This window comes from Schistocerca serialis, chromosome 2 (genome assembly GCF_023864345.2).
Source record: "Schistocerca serialis cubense isolate TAMUIC-IGC-003099 chromosome 2, iqSchSeri2.2, whole genome shotgun sequence".
Classification (NCBI taxonomy): domain Eukaryota; kingdom Metazoa; phylum Arthropoda; class Insecta; order Orthoptera; family Acrididae; genus Schistocerca; species Schistocerca serialis.
Window position 1 is genome coordinate 982,099,740 of NC_064639.1, and position 16,697 is coordinate 982,116,436.

Below are 16,697 nucleotides of genomic sequence, written 5' to 3' on the forward strand. Positions count from 1 at the left end.
AAACTAAGGAACAAATGGCAACAGGCAATGTCATGCATTCTGGTCCAAATACTTATGACAAAATTGAAATTTTAAATAATTAAACTTATAAAACAAACTGGCTTAACCAACAGCAGTTTAAAAAAAAAGAATGATGATGGTAACATAACTTCTAATTTATTTACTTTTTTAACCACACTGATAAAGTTAAAGTAATTTAAAATGGCAACACTTTTCCCTAACCAGAGTACATCTCTGTGACACACAAGTTGCCCAATGAGGAATCAACTGAAAAGACATCCAACTCAGCAGCCAAACTTCCCCCTGTGGGGGGACTCCTGGCCATCAGTGTCATATGGTCATTTCATTTCATTACCATGTGATAAAATGCATGATTTGGGGCATAAAAAGTGCCAGGCATAAAAGTGAAGAATGGAGAAGGAGAGGAGGATATGCAATAAAACTTCATGGGTTGAGAGGGTACAGATGCCATTTCAGTGATTATAAAATCAAATCAGATTTACTGAGAACATGGCAGTACGACAGCACTTATCAGTATGACGTTGCATCCCCAGTGCCCTGAATGTATGAACCGATTCAGTTGGGAAGAGTGTGATAAAACCATTGTGTCCTCTTCTGAGGCAAGATTGTCCACAACTGTTGCAACTGGTCCTTGATAACCTGGATATCAGTTCTGGAAAGGCGTTGACATCAGAGCTGGTTCCACACGTGTTCTATCAGAGACAGATCTAGAGATCTTGCTTGCCACTTGAGTACCTCAACATCAGACAGACAATTCATGAAGACAGGTGCCATGTGTGGACTAGCACTGTCCTGTCAAAAAAATGGCACCATGATATTGTTGCATGAGAGGTAACACATGAGGACACAGGATGTCCATTATGTACTGCTGTGCTCTCAAAGTTTCCTCAATCACTACCAGCCATTACCTGAAGTCATACGCAAATGGTGCTCCACACAATGATCCCAGAAGTAACATCTCTTTGCCTCTCCAAAACACTGTAAGAATGGGACGTATTCCCAGGTAGCTACCATACTTGCCGATGATGGTCATCTGGGATGGTGCAGAACAGTGATTCATCACTGAACACAATGTGCAGTTGTTTGTGTTGTGGTGCAAATGGAAGCCTATGAATGCAATATTAATTTCCTAGTCTGGCTGAGTCTCTGACTAATGGTTCAGGATGACATAGAATATTGCAGGGAGTCCACTGGCTGTTGTTGGATGGCAGGCACAGGTGTAAAGCAGTTACAATGTGCTTGGTGCACAGTACAGCAGTCCTCCCTTGTGGTAGTTAGATGTGGTCTACTGGAACCTTGACAGCAAATATGCCTGACCTCATGTTCCTATCTTCGCCAACATATCCAAATGCCCCATAAATCTGGACAATGCATGATTCAGTCAACTGGCTAAATTGAGACCCACTGTGCCCCTCAAACTGTGCCAGGTGATCATAACACAGTCTTCCATAAGTATGCCCTATCAGTCCAGGTAACAGCACTAAACATGAACAACATTAATGCACTCTGGTGGCTGTTGTACTTCTCACAGAGAGCTGCAGTTCGAATCATTTACATTCCTGCCAATGGTGTGTACATGTACAAATTTACATTGACATCCTACCACATCTTCTGGGTGCTTCATTTTTTTGTGAACTGCGTATTTAGTGTAAATTTCATCAAATCAACTGTTTTCTTCCAAAATTTTCTCCCTCTGTGTACCAAATCCTCCTCACCTGGTGAAACTCTAAACAGTTTATTATTTTCACAAAAATTCATTACTAAATCATTTACTTCAGGTTTCAGCTTCATTCCTCTTGTCAGGCTAGGTTCTGCCAAGAAACTCTATTCGCTAAAAAGATTCAGTGCACTGTATAGTCAGAAATTTCAAAAGCACTCTGAATTTATTATCAGGAACAGTTCAGTGATGCAGAGCCAGTCAGCAGGTGAATTTTTTTATTCTCTGTGTATTGGTGTATATTGTTCCTTATGATATCGAGCAGTAAGTCTATTTCAACAGCTCCAGTATTTACTAATGCTGTATCATTTTCTGCACTTCAACATCTAATGCAACTTTTTACATTTTCTGCCAGTTTTTTAATTTTAACTTTTGCATATTCTTTTTTACAGTCCTCATTAAGTGCACATAATTTCAAAAGTGAGCACTTCCATGTAAGAAATATTAAAGATTTTGTACACCAGAAAACATGGATACCAACATACAAATATTTGTTGTTTTTTGTTGTGACTATATAATTTATATTGCTACTTATTCCTTAGGTTGTAAACAAAATATTATTTATTAAAATGAATAATAAAATTGAAAATATAAAATTATAAGAAACTGTCTTTACAAATATTGGAACAATAACAGATTTTGAGAGACACCAAAATAAACAACTGTCCTAAAATTTCTTATATAGCAGTAAATATAAAGCAGTGAAAAACCATACTAACTCACTTTACTGAGTAACAGCTCACATTTTGAGAAGAATTTTTGAAAAAATATTTTGCATACTATCATACTGTCTTTAAGTGATATCCACTATAATGCTAAACCAAGTTTCTTACAAGATAAAACACAATAATATAAGTATTTACTCTTTTCTTTCCTTGATGAGTTCACATAAAAGGTCCTAGATAATTTTGTTTACAAACCCTATACTTCAGAGTATATGACCACCAAATTTTACATGCAATGGATGATAAATTAAACTATTGTAATTTATTTTTCAGATGTTAGAAAGCGTCATCTTGTCTCATCGCAGTGTTAAAAATGTCAAAACTACCAAATCTTAAAATGACATAAAATGAAAATACAGAAAGGTAAAATGCTAAAATTTTCTGATTACTAGTCTGTCTATGGAGAGCAAATATGGTCAGTGAGAAAATGTTTTTTTGCTCTGAGTGCCATGAAATGAGCAAACGTTTTTTGACCAGAGACGTAAATGATGAAATGATACAAAACTAATAAAAATAATAATCACACTTACCCTGACTGCTCATGTTCGTCAGAGATGTAAAACAAGTGCGCAGCACCAGGTGTCATAGACTGACCTCCCAGAATGAAATTAGCCTCAAATCCTTCAGCAAGTGTGTGTCTCTCAAATGTTCCTGTTCTGAAAAATGATGAAACTTTACATAGTAAAGAAGCAGACCTTAACATAGGTAAGTAATGTGCCATAAAAAGAAAAGCATACATGAAAAATATTTTGTGCGTAAAAATGAAAGAGACAGAGAGAAACTTAATATTTATCACAGTTTTACTTGCCATTTGATACAGCAAGGAAACCTTTATAGCTCGAAGTATTATAATACTGCAATTTTCATTGGCTGATCAGCATGTTCATACAACATGAATTGCTCATCAATTAAGATGCCTTGGAAATTTACTCATGATTTTAATTGCATCTTGTTGTGTCAAGTTGTGGTTCTATATCAAAATGATTGTACTATCACTTGACAATTACCTCTATATGTTTATTTTTTGTGACTGAAAGAGTTTAGAGAGATTGAGTTCACATCAGCTATTATTCCTCTGTCCACCCATGGTAGCTTAGTGGTCAGTGCAAGGGGATGTCATACCTAATGGCCTGGGTTTGATTCCCAGCTGGGTCAGAGATTTTCTCCACTCAGGGACTGGGTGTTGTGTTGTTCTTATCATCATCATTTCATCCCCATCAACATGTAAGTCACTGAAGTGGCGTTAACTCGAAAGACTTGCACCAGGCAAATGGTCTACCCGATGGGAGGCCCTAGCCACATGGCATTTCCATTTTATTATTCCTCTTGCAGGCCATTCCTGACAAACAATTAAGGGGACAAGTGACACACCACAAGTTGGTTTGTGGAGTATATATGTAGATATAGGTGCATCTGTAGATAAGAAAATCAAGGCATGTTATAGCTCAAGATTGAAGCTTTGAGTATTTAGGTCTAGTATATAATATTTCTCCATTCTGGGATTGGTGTTAGACCTATGTCTGTTATTGAGATAATAGTAATTAGTTATTTGTAAAGTTTGTTATTTGTTTGTGTAGACGGCTAGTTAACTGCATCTTCTAGGAATAATATTTTCTGTATTTTTCTGTCATCTCTAACATGTTAGGTGATATATGAAAATAACATACTTTCCCAGTGCACATTATACTAGTGTCCTTTCTGTAGAGCACCCTATACAAAATCCGAAGAACAATTAAGTCATCATATCATTGTATGTAATACTGTCAGTAATCCTATTAGGTTTAGATACATACACTGCAAATCAGAGTGAAGTGCATGTCCCCAATTGGTGTAAGAGATTTTGTGTTTGCATCTACTTCTGTACTCTGCAAAGCACCACGAACTGTGTGGGGGATAAGTTACAGTCAAGCTGACATTGGCTCTTTCACAATATTTCAACAATTTTCCTTGTTGTCTTCACCAGGTGTTGAGGAGAGATTTTGGGGCTTGCTCTTTGGACTACAACCTGTCACACAAAACCTTTCATTAAAAAGCCTCTTATCTATGAGCAAAGGAGAGCATTGAGATGTTTGCTGATGCGATTTAAGTTAACTGAGTGTTAGACGCCACACTTTACTTAATTTAAAACCTCTGTCCCTGTTGATTGTATTATCCACCACTCTAATCTCAATTGTTTTCCGTATTCCACTGTCCCAGAAATTTGGCACCTGCATCACAATGTTGGCTATATTAGTCTGGGGTGGCTATATTAGTCTCATGTAATACTTATGTTCTTTACATATTTGTCTAATCATTCTTATGGTCTCTCTTGTAACATTTTCATCAATTAAACTATTTTTATGCTTCTGCAAAGCTTTATCTTAGATTTGAATTTTTATTGACTGTTTCATTAGTTATCGACACCAGGAAGCAGTCAACTGGTAGTGACCAATGTGTACTTTGCAGTTTGGTAGGAGTCAAAAGAGTGAACAATGAAGTCAGCATTCAACAACTAGTGAAGTAGTTAAAATTTCATGAAACAGAAAATGACAAATTGATTGGAACTCCAAAAACTTATAAACTTTCAGATATAAAGATAGAAGGATCATAATGCCCCTAACAATTTTATGAAAAACTAGCTGGAGAGAGAGGCTTATCAGTACCAGTAACTACACATCATTTGTCTTCACTTTTGTGAATGGGTGTCACTATAGCATGTTTATATTTAAATATTTTAGCCTGATGGGAATTGTTTAATACTTGCTAACAAAAACAGTACCATCAATTAGTAACTCTTTCACTTCTAGAAGAGTTTTCTACGTACTGGTTTGAGCACTGGCTTGTTATCACCTAATGTGGACACCTGCACTGAATGCAACATCAAAATGCTAACAAATGCTGTGTTACTTGAACCACCTGCCTGGTCCTGTACTGAATATTTCGGGCATGCTAGCAGTCATGAATTTTGTCACTTGAGTTTAGTCATCAACAACATTAACTGAATACAGTGATTGCAGAAAAATATAGAGATCTCCAGTTTCTGGTTTGGAAGCTTCTTAGAAAACTGGTTCCTATAAGGATAAAACCACAGAGGTGTTATAATTTCTTTTTTCCATAAGAATAACATGACTGTTGTTAGTTTTCAAAGTGAGTTTATAAAGAACAATTGAAAAGTTTCCATTTGAGGGCATTGTTGCAATGTAGCAGGGATTAGTGTGGCATTCATGTCTTTACATCTACATCTACATCTACATTTATACTCCGCAAGCCACCCAACGGTGTGTGGCGGAGGGCACTTTACGTGCCACTGTCATTACCTCCCTTTCCTGTTCCAGTCGCGTATGGTTCGCGGGAAGAACGACTGTCTGAAAGCCTCCGTGCGCGCTCTAATCTCTCTAATTTTACATTCGTGATCTCCTCGGGAGGTATAAGTAGGGGGAAGCAATATATTCGATACCTCATCCAGAAACGCACCCTCTCGAAACCTGGCAAGCAAGCTACACCGCGATGCAGAGCGCCTCTCTTGCAGAGTCTGCCACTTGAGTTTATTAAACATCTCCATAACGCTATCACGGTTACCAAATAACCCTGTGACGAAACGTGCCGCTCTTCTTTGGATCTTCTCTATCTCCTCCGTCAGACCGATCTGGTACGGATCCCACACTGATGAGCAATACTCAAGTATAGGTCGAACGAGTGTTTTGTAAGCCACCTCCTTTGTTGATGGACTACATTTTCTAAGCACTCTCCCAATGAATCTCAACCTGGTACCCGCCTTACCAACAATTAATTTTATATGATCATTCCACTTCAAATCGTTCCGCACGCATACTCCCAGATATTTTACAGAAGTAACTGCTACCAGTGTTTGTTCCGCTATCATATAGTCATACAATAAAGGATCCTTCTTTCTATGTATTCGCAATACATTACATTTGTCTATGTTAAGGGTCAGTTGCCACTCCATGCACCAAGTGCCTATCCGCTGCAGATCTTCCTGCATTTCGCTACAATTTTCTAATGCTGAAACTTCTCTGTATACTACAGCATCATCCGCGAAAAGCCGCATGGAACTTCCGACACTATCTACTAGGTCATTTATATATATTGTGAAAAGCAATGGTCCCATAACACTCCCCTGTGGCATGCCAGAGGTTACTTTAACGTCTGTAGACGTCTCTCCATTGATAACAACATGCTGTGTTCTGTTTGATAAAAACTCTTCAATCCAGCCACACAGCTGGTCTGATATTCCGTAGGCTCTTACTTTGTTTATCAGGCGACAGTGCGGAACTGTATCGAACGCCTTCCGGAAGTCAAGAAAAATAGCATCTACCTGGGAGCCTGTATCTAATATTTTCTGGGTCTCATGAACAAATAAAGCAAGTTGGGTCTCACACGATCGCTGTTTCCGGAATCCATGTTGATTCCTACATAGTAGATTCTGGGTTTCCAAAAACGACATGATACTCGAGCAAGAAACATGTTCTAAAATTCTACAACAGATCGACGTCAGAGATATAGGTCTATAGTTCTGCGCATCTGCTCTCTTTCCAGTGCATGTGTAGTAGATACAGAAATGTGAACTTTGGCAACATTATTACCTAATGCATTCAAATGGGACCAATGTGCTGCTGTTCTTTTCTTGGCTGCTAAAGGACAACATTGGTAGACATCCATTGGAGAATGAAGAATTTTTGTGGAGGAGCATGTCTGTCTAAAAGCACAACAGTGGAATGGTATGTATAGTTCTGTGCTGGATGCTGCTGCTTCATGATAATGCATGTTCCCAAATCCCAAATGTCATAAAGCAGAAGTCATGTCACATAAAGTGGGAGACACTCTAGGACCCATCCTATAGTCCTGATCTGTCCAACATGATTAGAATGCCTTCAGTTCCTTAAATATGGCCTTCAATGGTCGATGATTCCTGTCAGATAAGCATGTCCAGCAAGTAGCTATGGGCATCTTTATGCAGCAGGACATAGTGTTTTACCAAACAGCTATCTTCAACCTGGTGCATCAGTGGGCTCATTGTGTCAAAGCTCATGATGATTTTGCCTGTTGCCATAGAAGGTGTGGACTGTATGGCCTTCAAATGGAAATTTTGTTGTCGCCCCTTATAGTAAGCTATGATGAAAGTGATTCTGTTGTTCACTGTTACTTCATTGCTACCTACTCCCAAAACCTGCTTCTGGCATATACTTGTGTTCCTCACCATATTTGTTTAAGAAAGCAATAAATCAGTTAATAGTTACATAGATAGATTTTTGTACCTCTTAACATGATGGACTGAAAATTCCAGTGTTTGGTATTTTTCTTATGAGGAACATATACCAGCAACTACATGGGTGCTTTATAATATTTTTGTAGTGCAAAGCACTCTATTAAAAGATCCAGTGAATGAGATATTCAAAAATTTATAATTTCATAGCCACTTTTTCTGATCCACAGTAATAACTGCTGAATGAGACCTGTTTGGTAACATCATGTATGATTTGTTCCTTATACAGTAACAGTCTGAATGCTCAGTCACAAAAGGAACACATTAATTCTCTGTAATATTTACACCACAAAAATAATATTACAACAAAGCAACTTTTGCCATTGTATTAGTAACTTATTGAAGATTTTCTTAAGTTTTTAACAACTTCTTGTGAACTAAAGATAGTTGGCTGAATTTTTAGATATAAATTAAAAAAAAAACAGCAACAACTTAAACATTAGTGTCATGCAATATTTTGTGTAATGTAATATCTTGTACAGACATCTTTTATTAACCTGACACGTTCCACATCATTACAAAGTGTCGTATTCATGATCTATGGAACAAGTATTAATCTAATCTAATCTAATCTGACTGTCTGAAGCTGAGGTATGCTAATGGAATCATTGTAAATCAAGATAAACTCACATTGCAGCTAAACTGAAGTAGTTACCAGCTGTCATTTGTCTATATATATAAAGGCCAGTGCAAGGTCAAGGAGGGATTTTTTTTAACTTAGTGAGATTGAAAGTTGTTATTTGAGAGCAAGCATGTCAGTTGTTACAGAGGTGGTGCGCAAAGTTGTGGATAAATGGAGGGATATGAAAATAATATTGGTGAGTCACAGCTGGAATCGATAGACTCATACAAATACCTGAGTGTAACATTTAACAGGGACATGAAATGGGACAATCACATCAGCTCAGTCATAAGTGAAGCAGGTGGTAGACTTCAGTTTATTGGTAGAGTACAGGAGAAGTGCAATCGGTCTACAAAGGAGATTACTTACAAATCACTTATGTGACCAGTTCTAGAATGTTGCTCACATGTGGGACCCGTACCAAATAGGACTAATAGGGGATACTGAACATTTACAGAGGTCAGCATGAATGGTCACAGTTTTGTTTGACCCATAGGAGAGTGTCACAGAGATGTTGAAAGATCTGAAAAGGCAGCCTCTTTGAGGGAAGATGAAAACTATCCAGAGAAAGTCTGCCAAAAAGTTTCAAGGGCCAACTTTAAATGATGGCTCTAGGAATCTACTAATCCCCCCACCCTCCATATATTGTTCCCATAGAGATCATGAGGACAAGGTTAGATTAACTGCAGCATGCTCACAGGTGTGTAAAGAATCAGTTTTCCAGTGCCCCATAGATGAATGTAATGGGAAAAAGCGCTGACAGCTGATACAGTTGGACATATCCTCAGCCATGCACATCCCAGTAATTTGCAGAGCATGGAAGCAGGTGTAGATGTAAGTGTTGGGCAGTAATATTGTATCATAATTTTATGGTTTTCTCAAGCTACAGAATAAGACAGATGAAAATGAAGAATGCTAGTACAGTTTGTCATCTGCCTGGGTCATGCCTACTGAGGTGTGGAGTAAAATGAAATGACCATTTATGCCTATGCATATTTATTAAAAAAAAGAACCATAGCAAAGACAGGGTGTAAGACATGCACACCAGTTTGTTTTTTTTACTATACTACTGGGTGGTTATAATTAAAGTGCTGCTACTCACAGAGAGCCAGTGTTAGCTGCAATTATCACATGCCAATGAAATTTGGTAGATATTCTAACGCATTAATGTGGGACCAATTAACACTGGAAAAGTATTAATTTCAATTTTGGTCACCAAATTCAAATCTGGTGCTGTCAATGCAAGAAAGACATACTGAAGTGTTCCCACATGTAATGGATTAGGAGTTGGATGTGGGCAGAAAAGGTAACAAATGAGAAATGCATAATGTTGATTTTATTACTAATGCCACTATACAATTTGTTCAGTATGAGCACTGAAGCCATTGACAAGATGCTGCATCCATATAATGACATGATCAACAGTTGCTTGCAACAGTTCTGGTGGGACCTGAACAACATGTTCCTGCATATTGGCCTACACTTGAGGTACAGACTGAACACATTCCTCGTAAATGTGTTCTTTTAGATATCTACAGGGCCAAAAGGCACATGGATTTAGATCAGGTGATCTTGTAGGAAAACCTCTGGAGTTAACATATTCATGGAAGGTTACATTAAGCAGATCTTTCAATGGGCATTTGACATGAGGTGGTGCCCCATATTGCATGAAAACAGTGGTTTCTATACAGCTGCTCTCTTCCAAAGCAGAAAACACATGCTGTACAAGGAGGTCTTGATAATGTGCAGATGTCACAATATACCTCATAGGACCTCTGGGTGTATTCTCTTCAAAGAAGAATGGACTGAGAATAAAGGTGTTTATCAATCCATACCACAGTCACATATGGTGAGTGCAATGGCTCTTCATACACAACATGCAGCTTAACCCCAAATTTGACAGTTCTGTGTATTCACTGCATCCTGTAGTGTAAAATGTGCCTCATCACTCCACAAAATATTACCCAGCTACATGTCTTCAACATCAGTCCATGCCAGAAACCAAAGAGCAAATTCAGAACACTGCCATGGATCATGAGGTTTCAATTGCTACACTGTCTGGATCTTGTAAAGGTATCAGTGTAAAATAGACCACAAAACTTTCTGTACTGTTGACCATGGGATGGACAATTCTCATGACACTGCATGAACACTAGCAGTCACAGGTTCGAATCCTGCCTCGGGCATGGATGTGTGTGATGTCCTTAGGTTAGTTAGGTTTAAGTAGTTCTAAGTTCTAGGGGACTGATGACCACAGATGTTCAGCCCCATAGTGCTCAGAGCCATTTGAACCATTTGAACACTAGCACTACTCAGGGCACATGCTGCGTGGGTAATTACAGCAACAGCAAACTTGTCAATAGCTTCCACAGTGATAGGACACCTTCCTCTTTCAGATGCCACACCACACTCACCCATGTTTTTGAATTCCATTATCATTTTCTTTAAACCATTTAATGACACTGGGCCTCCCCTAAGACTGTTGAGTTAGCAATACTCTCTCGATGCAGCACTGTAATTGCTGCCATCCTCATAAACTAGTTTCATTAAAAGCACATTGCCTCTCTTCTTGATAGCCATATTGTTCAATCATGTTATGGCTTGTCATATTGCAGTGTGGGTGTCAAACCATCATACAAATAGTGTAGAGAGATAGATATGCACCTGGTGGCCAAAATTGGAACTAATATTTTCCTGTTGTAATCAGTTTCATATTAACACATATGATATCTACAAAGTTTCAATGCCATATGATAATTGCAGCAAACGCTGTGCCTACATGAGTAGCTGCAGTTTAATCATAACTTCCTGGTACTTAATGTGTAGTGCTCATAATGCTGAGTACCACCAGAGTAATTATTATTAACTCACCTGAAGTCTTCTGGTACTGTATAAGCAAAAACATTTCCATAGCTGCCATTATAGGCAGTAACAATTATTTCTTTTACACCATCAAGGTTAATATCCCAGTAATATAAATCAAAAGGTTGACCGATTGTATCATCTACAACCACTTCTTGTAACTGCAACAAACAGTTATATCATATACATTAGAAGCCTTGCAAATTTTATCGTTAAAATAAGTAACAGAGTAACTATGATTCAGGTATTTGTAAATTAATGGCCCTTTATTACTTACACAGTTCATTCACCAGTGACTTGCTGTTTTGTGCAAATATATCTAACATATGCACACCGATTCAGGAGATCTGCAAAGTGCCCTTGCAGTATTTTGCAGTAGATGCAGTCATTGACTGCTGGAACACCTGGGAGGTGCACATAGCATTGAGAAAACGTCACCTTGGGTTGTATTGCACACCCAGCATTCAAATGTTTTAGCCATAGTATTTCCAGTTTCTTATTAAGAAACTCCAAAATAGTTACTGATAGCTTTTGAGAACAGATAACCACTCACCACACACGGAAAATACAGCAAATTCACAAAGAAGGAAGATATAAATAGTTAGAGACCACTGCTCATATCGTAAACTTAAGTTCTCAGCAGGCCTCTCTTCTCTTTGTTCTGTTGCTGCAGTTTGGCTGGAATGAGTACTGTTCTCAATTTGAGTGGATGGAGGAACAAATATATTGGAGAATGGGCATGAGGCAGAAGAGAAACAGGTAAGCAGACAGTATTGGAAAGACACGCTTCTAGAAGACATGGCAGCTCTTTCATTTGGGTATCATGATAGTGGCTAGCTTCCACATATGAAAGAGAGATGGTGAGAGGCAGGATCTGTACTGAAGACTGATGAGAAAATGGAGAAGCCAATGTTAGATATCATTTTGTCCACAAAGTTGACTTAGTAAGTTTTTGGGTGATTCACATTTTACCCTAGTTCCAGTGGAGGAGTGACGTGCATTTTATGAAAATAAATTTTCACACTTCCACACATTCAACAACATCAATATAAGATTCTGGTCTATCTTATGATACAATTTGTAATTTCCATTGCAAGACAGAGAAAGTAATTAGTCTTTCCTTCTCATCCTATCCAGTAAGTCTCCCCAACCCAGGGTTCTGGTGACTTTTCTGAACTTTACCCCTTTTCCTAAATCTCTCCAGTCCTTCTTCACCCCCCTTCCTTCCCCTTTAACTGTTCTGCCACAAGAGGGAGCCACTGGCTCCGAAACTTGTAAATATTAAATCTTTTTGTGTGTGTATTCTCCTGCCATCGCTCGGTGAGTAGATTTTTTATCTATCCATTTACATTACAAATATTTAGTCTAATATACAGGTCATGAGTAAGTAAACTTATGTTTTGTACAAGTAAACTACCATTAGATGTGAGCATAAAGAGATCCTATACTAACCACAGAAGGGTTTTGCCAGAAATTTGCATTGTCAGTTCCATAGTATATTGTGACCTTTTCATTCCAGAATTCACCATTGAGCTGGACATCATAGGCTGTTCCACCAACTGGCAATTGCTCAATCTGAAAATGTATATCAGCTCCATCTTCGTTTATCATATGCTGAGTCCATCCTTCCAACTGACTGTTACCTGGATTCTCAAGCCACAGGAACTGTTTTGTTACACTGCCTGAAGCATTGTAATTGAACAGAATTGTGGTAAATTGAAAAAAAAATAAATGATTATAATTATAATCAGAAGCTCTAGTAATATTAACAAAGGAAAATGTGACAGATAAAACTAATAAACTATGAGACAGAATTGCTGGTCATTACCTATCCCCGGGAAGCAAAGTGTATTAAGTAGCGCATATAAAGGTACAATGGAAACACTAAGTAGTTTTGGGTACTAAAGATATTTGTGTACACTCTTCCTCAGTACAGGTGAGTGTCTCTCATATTCGGGTCCAAGAGGCGTAATTTTTTTTTTTTAACTCAACACACCCCTTAGTCCTCCCTGAAAATGGAATAATTAGTTCTGAAAACTAGTAGTGTGCCTATTGGCAGTACCATACATTTTGCTTCCTGAAAGTAAGTACCAGCCAGCAGTACTAAAGTAATATTCTAATTTATACTATTGAAACAAATGCCAATGTTTCAAAGAAAACTGAAGCATACCTAAGAGTCCAGTGTGGAAACGAGCAGTCACAGCATCTGAAAGGCCATCACCATTAACATCTCTCCAAATTATTCGATGGTAAGAATAGTCTTGATCCTATTAAAACAAAGAAATTATGTATGGAGCACCTACTACGCAAGCATTACATTTGTATAATATAAATAACTTGTTCTGCTAATCTTTAACATAATTCAGTAACTTGAAGTTATTACTAGTATATAAATACTTCTTTAATAGTGAAATTTAACTTCATGCTATCAACTGTTCACCTTTTACTTTAAACAGAATTTCTATACCTTAGTTACAATTAGTACCAAGTAATAAGTACACTAAACATTTGTGTCACTTCAGCCAAGGTTTGTAATATTTTGATAATAATAATAGTACATTCAACTTACATCTAATGAAGCAATATTATATGGTCCATCAAATGGCTCTTGATCAGTGAAGTAGATGTTCAAACAACCTTTCGTTTTGGTGGGTACAAGAAAACCTGATGTCCAAATTATTCCCTCCCGACCCACTATAGAACCTGCAGTACATTGAAAAGAACACAGTGTAGATATAATAGGCTAAAATGTTTAATATTAGGATAAATTTTCCTATTATTTGTAGATCTTACATTTATTTGTTTCATTTTCACCAAGAAATATTGGAGGGTGCTATGTCAGTTGATTCATATTTGGAAGAAACAGAGACAAAGTCGAGTAAATCGACATTCTGAAATAAATTTTCTCTTTGTGTCTTATGTTTCTAGATATTGTTTTCACCACTGACCACAGGTAGTGGAATAGTAATCTATAACATGTTAATAAAGTTTTTTGACTAAAACAAAGTCCTCACTAGTACCCAGAATGTTTTCAGAAAAAATAAATCTACAACTAGTGCCATCTATGATTTTCTACAGAAAGCCCTAGAAATAATGGACAAAAATCAAAATGCTACAACCATCTCATCATTAAGATAGCAATAGCTCATAATTCAAAAATTGTCAGATTTTACTTACTTGTTTCTACATTTTAGAAAATGTGTCCCACATAGGGTGAAAAGTCCCATGCAACAATGAAAACTCCAGGTAGGAATATCAAGAATGTAGGAAAAGACAGATTGCTACCTATCAGGCTGTCCCAAGATACTGGAGATGGCGGTTGTGTGTGCATGAGGTCTGCTTACTTATACTTGTGAATGGTGTGTGTGTCTCTTTTACAGATGAAGGCTGTGGCCAAAAGCTATATGTAAGTGTCTCTTAAATGTGACGGTCTTCAACTTGATGTGTCTTCTTTATGGTAAAGTAGCAACCTGTCTTTTCCTACAGTGTTGAAAGCCCCATACAAGGCATGGCCAGACTGGTGCTGAAAAGCCTTATGAGTGAACGAAAACAAGCTTGTGAAAATGTTTGCACACTTTGAATACCTTGAAAATGATCATAGTTTCTTGGAAAGTGTGATAATATGTGATGAATCTTTGTTCTTCACTTATGATCCAGAAACTAAATCCCTATCCATGCATTGGAAGGGTCCAACTTCAATGAGCATGAAAGAAATTCAAATGAGCAAATCGGCAAATCGAGATTCAAAGTGATGATGACTGTTCCCCCCCCCCCTCCCCCCTCCGCCCCCCCCCCCCCCCGACATTCATGGAACTATTTACCTTCACTGGGTTCCTGAAGATCAAACTGTTAATCAGCATTACAACCTTGAGGTTCTTGCTCAACTCCATGAAAAAATAAGAAAAAAACCAAACCGTATCATGAAAGAACAAGTCATGGGTTCTCCATAAAGATAACGCACCAGCTCATACTGTACTGTCTGTTAAGATGTTTCTAGCAAAGTACAGCAGCCCAATACTAGACAACCCATCTTATTTTCCTGATCTAGCACCATGTGATTCTTATTTATTCCCAATGTTAAATTTGATATAGAAGATTTCAATTGATTGAAATAGTGAAAGAAAACGTGGCACACATCATCAAGGAGCTCACAGAAAAAGACTTCCAACACTGTTTCCATAAATGTAAAATCTGCATAGAGCATTACATGGAAAGAGAAGCAGAATATATTGAGGGTGACAATAACTCAATGTGTATGTTTTTGAAATAAAATGCTTTACAGCAATAGTCTCATTATTTTACAGCCACACCTCATATCTTAATACATGTTTGCTTAGCTCTTCTGTAGCAAAGTATCAAAACCTCATATCTTATAACATTGAAATCTTATGGGTACGAAACATTCTAATTCAGTAGGACATACCATGCTTCTTTAATTGTTGGGTGTGTGTAGTAATTATTTAGACACAGAAACAAACACAAACACACACACAAAATTCAAGCTTTTGCAACCCATGGTTGCTTCATCAGGAAAGAGGGAAGGTGAGGGAAAGACGAAAGGATGTGGGTTTTAGGGAGAGGGTAAGGAGTCATTCCAATCCCGGGAGCGGAAAGACTTACCTTAAGGGGAAAAAAGGACAGGTATACACTCGCGCACACACACACACACATATCCATCTGCACATATACAAACACAAGCAGACATATGTAAAGGCAAAGGACACAAAATTATGAGCTCATTACATCAGAGGAATCTGAAGGCTCACATAAGAAAACAGAGGATGAATATTAGTACCAATATGTTCAAAAAAGAATTAAGAAGCAAGATACTGAAAAATAGAAAAAAATGACAATTCATAAACTACTGCCGCTGTTGAAATTTAAGTGTTATTAGATAATGAGAGTCAAAGAAAAAGCCAAACTCAACAAGTTAACACTCTGAATAATGCTGTGGAGCCAGAACTTATGAATAAAGGGCATGAAATGACAATAAAGTGTGCTAAGAAGGTGAAGCAGATCCTTCTGTGTGGAAAAGAAATGAAGCAAAAATTTTTAGAAGAAAGGCAAAGAAGATAAAAGTACTGTGTATAACAAAAAAGGAAAACAAACTGAAAGGGTCCATAATGCTTCTCAAAATTCTGTTGCAAATCAAAGACCAAGAGAATGTGCTCTTCAATATCTGAACCAAATCAAAATATATTTCTGTTAAATGTGTTGCAAAATTACAGTACAGCAAGTGGTATGACAATCATTCAAAAATATTTACTTAAAGGACACCCCCAAATGAAATGTGATAGTGTTCATTCCTCCAGAGTGAATGAAGAAAGAGAAACAGGGTGCTCTGTTCACCAGCTGCTTATTTTGATGTGATAAAGGAAGCTCCTGCTCTGCATCATATGGTGGCTTGTGGTGTATCTATGTAGACGCAGATGTTGATGTAGAAGATGTGGCAGACAAGGTCAGTAAAAATTAAGTATATATCTCATA

General features: G+C 37.6%; 1 protein-coding gene across 2 annotated transcripts in view; it reads right to left on the reverse strand.

Moving 5' to 3' along the window:
* Nucleotides 1-16,697, reverse strand: part of LOC126458400 (uncharacterized) — a 61,085-nt gene that overhangs the window by 37,350 nt on the left and 7,038 nt on the right. For both annotated transcript variants that reach the window (XM_050095413.1, XM_050095412.1), the window contains exons 3-7: nucleotides 13,780-13,913; nucleotides 13,381-13,477; nucleotides 12,663-12,892; nucleotides 11,220-11,371; nucleotides 2,994-3,119 (exon numbers count right to left, since the gene is read on the reverse strand). In XM_050095413.1, coding sequence (XP_049951370.1) covers nucleotides 2,994-3,119; nucleotides 11,220-11,371; nucleotides 12,663-12,892; nucleotides 13,381-13,477; nucleotides 13,780-13,913 — 739 coding nt within the window. The remainder of the gene's footprint in view (nucleotides 1-2,993; nucleotides 3,120-11,219; nucleotides 11,372-12,662; nucleotides 12,893-13,380; nucleotides 13,478-13,779; nucleotides 13,914-16,697) is intronic.